This window comes from Ipomoea triloba, chromosome 9 (assembly GCF_003576645.1).
Source record: "Ipomoea triloba cultivar NCNSP0323 chromosome 9, ASM357664v1".
Lineage (NCBI taxonomy): Eukaryota > Viridiplantae > Streptophyta > Magnoliopsida > Solanales > Convolvulaceae > Ipomoea > Ipomoea triloba.
The window spans coordinates 3,322,863-3,330,511 of NC_044924.1; the positions used below are offsets into that span (position 1 = coordinate 3,322,863).

The 7,649-nt window shown below is 36.4% G+C and overlaps 2 protein-coding genes across 3 annotated transcripts; one reads left to right on the forward strand and one right to left on the reverse strand.

The window, feature by feature from the left end:
* Positions 1-749: 749 nt before the first annotated feature.
* Positions 750-3,626, forward strand: LOC116030239 (putative receptor-like protein kinase At4g00960). 2 transcript variants are annotated; one of them, XM_031272423.1, is made up of 7 exons: positions 750-1,745; positions 1,830-1,964; positions 2,108-2,247; positions 2,353-2,563; positions 2,654-2,891; positions 3,000-3,150; positions 3,240-3,626. In XM_031272423.1, exons 1-7 carry the CDS (start codon positions 974-976, stop codon positions 3,540-3,542), a joined length of 1,950 nt encoding a protein of 649 aa, XP_031128283.1. In that variant the 5' UTR covers positions 750-973; the 3' UTR covers positions 3,543-3,626. The 2 variants fall into 2 exon arrangements, with proteins under 2 accessions (XP_031128283.1, XP_031128282.1); XM_031272422.1 differs by having other exon boundaries at positions 2,353-2,891.
* Positions 3,500-5,621, reverse strand: LOC116030244 (alpha-amylase-like). The gene is made up of 4 exons (XM_031272431.1): positions 5,477-5,621; positions 5,255-5,387; positions 4,046-4,851; positions 3,500-3,957 (listed from the first exon to the last, which is right to left on the reverse strand). The coding sequence occupies exons 1-4, from the start codon at positions 5,555-5,557 to the stop codon at positions 3,703-3,705; spliced, it is 1,275 nt and encodes a 424-aa protein (XP_031128291.1). The 5' UTR covers positions 5,558-5,621; the 3' UTR covers positions 3,500-3,702.
* Between the last annotated feature and the right edge of the window lie 2,028 nt (positions 5,622-7,649).

The following is a 7,649-nucleotide window of genomic DNA, read 5'->3' on the forward strand; positions in this document are numbered from 1 at the left end:
AAAAAAAAAAAAAAAAAAAAAAAAAAAAATCTTTCGTTTTTAATTAACTAATAGAAAAGTTGAATTCAACTTTCCTTAAAGTAGGAAAATTTTACTTTGCATTTTGTAATAATTCAGGTGACTTGGTCCTTTATGCAATTATCAATACTAATAATTTAATATTGTTGGTCGATTGATTTCTTGATTGCTGCTAAATTAGTCTAACGTGAAATCTTAAAAGAGATTGACAATGATGACATATACAGAACAATTTATCACTAGTGTGAAATAACTAGGGTTTATATTTGTACTTTTACTTTCCATGGTTAACTATATATCACACTTATGAAATAACACCAAACATAAACATGCCCACAACTAGCGGTGGGCTGGTCAAACTTTGCTTCCGTGTAATAGTTCACAAATCACACAAGAAAAGTAAACTGCACTAAAAAAATTTCATGTCATAAGCTAACCAAGAATGTGCTAGACAGAATTGAACTCGTATCTAATAATCATATTGCATCTACTTAACCACCTATTTTGGGCAGTAATTTCTGAATATACATTTACCATTTTAATAATGCAGGAATGTATATGTAGATTTCACCTACACTTTTATATTCACAAGAGGCACCGACCATGGGGTAACACGCATTTCTACCCACCCAAGACTTCAAGAATGAAGCCATGATCACCATTTGTATTTGAAAAAAAGTGTATATATAAATAAATTATTGAATTGAATGTTGAATTGCATATGCTGCTAATAGAACTAAGTCAATCATATATTGATTTAAAAATCACAATTACGGTATTTTCAAAAAAAAAATCACAATTACGGTTTGATTGACTCGTTTAGCACGCTAAAGCGTTTGAAATTTGAGTATGAATACTATTTGGAGTATATTTATGTTGCATGTAGCAACTTCTTTCTGCAACCCTTCCATTTCTCTGAATCTATTCTGCAGCAATCCATTCTCCAAATCCATATATGAATTTGCAGAAACGGGTTGCGTTTCTATTCTTGAATTTACACTTCTATGCCCGAGCTGTACCCCAGGATGATTCGATCATCCAACACGTATGCTTATCAGGTGGGAATTACACTCAAAACAGCACATACCAGAAGAACCTGAACACAATTCTGTCGTCTCTTTCCGAGAATGTCGACGAATATGGATTCTATAATGCTTCAATTGGCCAAGATTCCGACAGGGTTAGTGCTGTCGTGCTGTGTAGAGGCGATGTTGAGCTGAATCTATGTCGTGGTTGTGTTAAAGATGCTGCTCGCAAGATTGTGCAGCAATGTCCTGATCGCAAGGTGGCGTATGGATGGTACGTTAAGTGTTTGATATATTTCTCCAATGAAAACATCATTGGTTCCATGTCAAGTGACACTCTTTCCTTGCCCTGTAACAACCAAAATGCCACTCAGCCTGCTAAGTTCAACCAGGATTTGAGGAGCATGTTGGACCGCCTGCTAAGCGAAGCCACTCAGGGCGGTCCGTTTCTCAAGTTTGCAGCTGGAAATACGAGTGCACCGGACTTGAACACCATATATGCACTTGTGCAGTGCACACCTGATTTGTCTGCTCAAGGCTGTAGTGATTGCCTGACGGCTGCTTTTGGAGCCCTGTCTGCTGCTCAGTGTGTTGACAGAGTAGGGGCCATAGTGTTAACCCGTAGCTGCAACTTTCGCTATGAAAATTACCGTTTCTTCAATTATACGTTGATCGAACCTCCTCTTCCGCTACCACAGTCAGGTGATTCGGGGAATTTATGCTGACAAAGTTCTCAACTTTTTTGTAAAAACAGCTGATAGTAATGCAATGAGTTTATTTCTGCAGGGAAGGATGATAGAACAATTCCAACTGTTGTCATTATTTTAGTTCCTATTGCTGTGGTGCTTATGCTGCTTGCTATTTGCAATTTTGTAGTATTAACAAAAAGGCAGAAACAGAAGGCCAAGAAGGGGGTGAAGAGTAAGATGATAATATACTGCATCTTTGATCTTTCTGTTCTGTTACATAATCTAGCTTGAAGGAGTTAATATTTGGTGTAGTGTGGAAGAAACAAGGACAATTAATGTTTTTTTTTTTAAATTTAATTTTCATGTTAAATAAAGCTATGGAAGATACAAGTTCTCTCTGTGAAATTAAAAGTGTGGAGTCCCTTCAGTATGACCTTGATACCATAAGAGCTGCAACAAATAACTTCTCTGAAGCCAATAAACTTGGACAAGGTGGTTTTGGTGTTGTGTACAAGGTATGTAGCTTCACCATTAGCCTTGATTCTATTTTGTTCTCAGATGTTAACTCCTTTTTGCTCCCAATGCTCCTGTTTTACTTAAATTCTGCCTGAATAACTTAGGGTCAACTAGCGGATGGGATAGAAATTGCTGTGAAGAGACTGTCTGGAAATTCTCAGCAAGGTGATCTAGAGTTTAAAAATGAGGTTGTTTTAGTGGCTAGACTTCATCACAGGAACTTGGTGAGGTTGCATGGTTTTTGCCTGGAAGGAAGAGAACGGATTCTAGTCTATGAATTTGTTCCCAATGGAAGCCTTGATAAGTTGTTATTTGGTAAATATTTCTTCACAACCTATCTGCAGAGGCCAGTAATGGAATATTTGAACCACACCTTTTCAATTAAACTTTGTAATTTACATGCAGATCCTATAAAGCGTGGATGTTTGAATTGGGAGAGGCGCTACAAAATTATAATAGGCATTGCTAAGGGACTTGTTTATATGCATGAAGACTCTCGTCTTCGCATTATTCATCGTGACCTCAAAGCCAATAATATTCTTCTGGATGGAAATATGAATCCCAAAATTGGTGACTTTGGTATGGCAAGGTTGTTTGCCTTGGACGAAACTCAAGGCTCTACAAGTAGAGTCGTGGGTACTTAGTAAGTACAAAATCTCATTTTCATTTCAATAATGATACACTATATATATTTGTATAGTAACGTGATTAGTCTATTCTAAATCCATTGCACCATGAATTTATCTTGCAGTGGATATATGGCACCAGAGTATGCAATGCACGGTCATTTTTCAACAAAATCAGATGTATTCAGCTTCGGAGTATTAGTCTTAGAAATTGTAACTGGAAGGAGGAATACATCTTTCCGGTACGAAGAATCTGCACAAGACCTTCTAAGCTATGTAAGCTAGCATGAATATTTGTATTGCATTATGGATCACCAGCAAATTTATTCCACAATGAAGGTTAACTGGATTATTATTATTTACAGGTTTGGATACAGTGGCAAAATTGGACGGCTTCAACTGTGATAGATCAAATGTTGAGGGGTGTATCAAGTCCAGTGCATGAAATAATGAAATGCATACACATTGGTTTGTTGTGTGTTCAAGACAATGTTGCAGATAGACCAACAATGGGAGAAATTGTTCTCATGCTGAGTAGCTCATCTCTCAGCCTTGCAGTGCCCTCCAGGCCTGCATTTTTTGTGCACAATATCATAACTGCTGGAACGGTTGATAATACAGAGGCTTCAAGAAATGAGGTGTCATGTACTGAGTTTTACCCCAGATAAACACTTTATATTGCAGTGAATATATATATGTTGACAGGTACATCAAGTCCAGTGTATGAAATAACAAAATGCATCCACATTTCATATTTTAGTACTGTGGACATTAATTAAAAGGCGGGTACATATTTATTTGGGTTGATCATGATCCATGAAGTTAAATTTATATCTTTTTCTCCCACACGGCATAATCTTGTCCAGATGTTACCACATTGAAATTGGGTGGAATGTATTTTGCAACATCGTACCTTGACCCAATCTTCATTATAACTTTGTCATCAATCTTTGCAACATAAGCATCTGGATCTGCAGCTAAAATCTCCACATTGCTTGTTTCACTAATCCCATTTCTACTCCTGATTGAGGTCAATTTTGAAATCTCATTCTTCAGTCCCCAATCAAAGAAATGATCATAAAACTGCCAACCAAAGAACAAGAATTAACCTAGAGTGTTGAACGAAATAGAGATAAGATAGACATAAAAATTAGTAAAAGTAACAAATTACCACACATGGCACTCCTGGGTGGGTGAGGATATAAGCATAACCCTGAATAACTTTATCCTTGGGAAAAGGCCATTGGTTTTGTGTTGATCCGGTGTCATGGTTATCTATAAAAGTGACGGCATTTTTGGGTGATATTCCGATCAATCCCGAAGGCTTTCCGTTGGGATCCTTCAATCTCCAGAGCTCACCTAGCACAGCAGCCTGAAGAATTCCTTTGGTCGTGAAATCAAACGCTGTAACAGCGCCGCCGCTATTCTGCACCCACTGGGATAACTCATTCCTGTGATTATTCTGGTTATAATCCGGTTTTCCATCCGAACCATAAGCCAAAGAATTCCAAAACTCGCCGACGGCGAACTCCGGCGAAGTATTCTCCATGTAAATCTTGGTAATGCTAGCCGCATATCCCCTGACAAAATCGAATCTCCAGCCGTCAAACCCAATCTCAGACTTGAGCCAATTCATCCACTCCGATAACTCCTTCTGTACCCTGGGGTTAAGATGGTCGATATCGGGGGCGCCGCCGAAGTCCATACCGGTGTCGTCATTGCCAGTGCCGTCGGAGTATTGCGTGTCGCCTTTGCAGATTTGGCCCGGACCCCAGTCGAGGCGGTTATCCGGCGTGCCACCTTCGAAGATGCAGTAAATCCCCCTGCTGTCTTTGTAGTCAGCGCATCTGTGGTTTATCACTATGTCGGCCACGGCCTTTATCCCTTTGCCGTGAAGCGCCGCCACCAGTGCCTGCAATTGTTGCTTGTTTCCATACTTGGATGCATCCAAGTCATATAGCCTTCCAGGCAAATACCCTGACCGCAAAAATTGTTAAAATCTGGCCATAATACATATGGCTCAAGAACCAGAAAAAGGTTGACCAAGTAAAGTTTCTAACTTAAACTCATAGTAGGAGCTGTTTTATTGACTGGTTTGAGTGGGTTAATTATAAATATAGACTGGTTTATCTTGCTACTTAAGATGACAAGACAGAATTTATCCTGAGTACATACTTGTAGTTACGAATTTCTCTGGTTAAAAAAAGAGAAAAAATATAATTTTAGTCTTTCAATTATACTTGTGGTATAATTTTAATCCCTGAGTTATATGCATAGAGCAAAATATTTGTATTCAGGGATTAAGTTTGTACTACAATATAACTGGATGACTAAAAATGTAATTTTCTCTTGAATAAATGAAACAAGAAAAAGACAGCACCTTGGGGAGCAACAGAGTGGGAGGGTGGTGGCAACCAAACATGAGTTATCCCAGCATTAGCCAAATCCGGGATCGAATTGATGAGCGAGTTGTACCATCCACCTTGCTGCTTGTTTGATTCCCAGTTGAACCCCTAAACCAAACAACATCAAATCAATCAAAACCGTGCATACAATACAGATAATATATATATATATATATATGCTAGGACTAAGATGATACCTGGAATAACAGAGTAGAGCCAATTGCAGGAACAAAAATGCAGACAAGACAGAAGCAAGATAGAAACTGAAAAAGATTCATTTTTGTGGATTATTGGTTCGAACCCAGATGAGGAGAAGCACTGAGATTAGGGGTGTTATATAGCCGGGAAGTTTCCACTTTGGATAGACACTCAGACTAGTGCTGCATCACAAAAGTTTCAGTTCACACCCTTGACCCTTCTGGAGATGAGCCTTTTTGGATTTAGACTTTAGCGACTGCAGTTCTTGGTTTTTTCCAATATTAATCAACAATATTTCTAAATACAGTTATCTCAATTCTTAGAGGATTTTATGTAGATAAAATATTAATATCAACTCCAAAATTCTCTTAGAGGTAAACCAGTTAAATATACTCACAAGAAGTTTGAACTTAAAATCACTGTAGTTATCGAGTCAAATGTTGAATTAACTTAGTTAGGGTTGTTACTAAATTGTGAATTGTTAATCCAATCATACAACGATTGATGACTTCAATTTGTTTCCGTTACGTTGAATCCACTCAATTAAGAATATGGACACGCAGCCTGAAAAATGACGAATACATACGGTAAAGGAATTCAATGGATATATCCAATCTGCAAAAGACAAGACAATATAAATATTGAAAAATTAGAAGCTTTCACACTTTATATGACTTAAAATATTGTTTCTCCGTGTTTTTTCCTATGTTTAGGATCAAAAGATAAGAAACAAGTCATCTTGGGGTCTGCAAGTATGAACATATATGTTTCTGGTTTGGTTGGAAAAAAAGGTGTGGACTCAGTCGCCTCCTATGTAAAGATAAATTGTACATTTGTACTGCAAGATCAAAAATTGAACTTATAGTATTTCGATACAAAAGGACGACCATCTTTTCACTCTTTCAAGAGTGTTAGGTATATTTTTTTGTTATAAACTACAAGGTGTTTTGGACATATTTTCGTCCGTCATCCGACTAATCTTCGTTCTTTCTAGAGGTATGGGAGTTGGTCTAAGAAAAATTATCACTTGTGGGAATTGAACTCGTGTTATTCTAAAAATCATCTCGATACACTGATCTTCTCACTTAATAGACTGTTGTGATTTATCACTTCAATATTATGTCGGATCGAAGTGTGGAGATGCGTGGAAATTTCGCTTTTATTTTGTAGTTGTCTGTTGCAATTGTTGATTGACGGTTGATTTCCAGCTTCGTGTTGGTTTCTCCCCTACTGCAAAGTCTTTTCCACATTATAAACTCTTTCCACCACTCTCTCCCTTGCGATCTTGTATTTTGACCATTGGAAATTAAAGGAGCTAGTTGCGTGAGGAAAATTAGTAAGATATATTAAATATCTATATTATAATTTGAGAGGAGAAAATAGGAAGAAAATTCTAGATGAAGAAATCAAACTTGTGTACTAAAAGAATGAATTTCCCTTGACAATTTGCATACTACTTACATAGCTATATAGGAAGATATGAAAACAAGAAAGCTAAATTATCTCACCCACATATGCCACACATACTAGTAGTTATACGGTTGACCATGGTCCACAATGCATTGTGGACCATGGTCCCAAAACGCCGTCATTTCATTATGTAAAGAAACAGCTGTCATCAAGTATTAACGGAGTTTCATAAATGAAATTACAGTTCATCTCAAAAAATATTGCCTCACATTTGTTTTTATATTATCAAATGAAACTGTAGTTATATCAAAATGAAACTGTAGTTGTGCTTAAAGGAAACTGCAGTGTATATAAAATGAAATTTAATAACAGTTTTATATATTTTAGTGTATATTGTCCAATGAAACTGTAGTTATATCGAAATAATATTATTGTAGTTGTGTTGAAAGAAATTGTAGTGTATTATAAAAGAAATTGTAGTTGTGTTGAAAGGAAACTGAACAACAATTTCACATATTTGAATATATAAATGTCGATTGAAAGTGTAGTTATATCGAAAAGGAACTGTAGTTGTGTTGAAAGGGAACTGCAATAAAACCTATAAAAAAGAAAGGGAACTGCAATGTATATATGCACTTTTAGTGTGTACACATGAATATATATTTATATTCATATACAATAAAATATATATATATATATATATATATATATATATATATATATATATATATATATATATATATATATATATATTAAAAAAAA

Coding starts and splice junctions, on each gene's coding strand:
- LOC116030239 (XM_031272422.1), top strand. CDS start 974: ATGAATTTGCAGAAACGGGTTGCGTTTCTATTCTTGAATTTACACTTC. Junction 2,248..2,352: donor GTTTTGGTGTTGTGTACAAG/GTATGTAGCTTC, acceptor TGAATAACTTAG/GGTCAACTAGCGGATGGGAT. Junction 3,151..3,239: donor CACAAGACCTTCTAAGCTAT/GTAAGCTAGCAT, acceptor TATTATTTACAG/GTTTGGATACAGTGGCAAAA.
- LOC116030244 (XM_031272431.1), bottom strand. CDS start 5,557: ATGAATCTTTTTCAGTTTCTATCTTGCTTCTGTCTTGTCTGCATTTTT. Junction 5,388..5,476: donor GCTCTACTCTGTTATTCCAG/GTATCATCTTAG, acceptor TGTTTGGTTTAG/GGGTTCAACTGGGAATCAAA. Junction 4,852..5,254: donor CCACTCTGTTGCTCCCCAAG/GTGCTGTCTTTT, acceptor TTTTGCGGTCAG/GGTATTTGCCTGGAAGGCTA.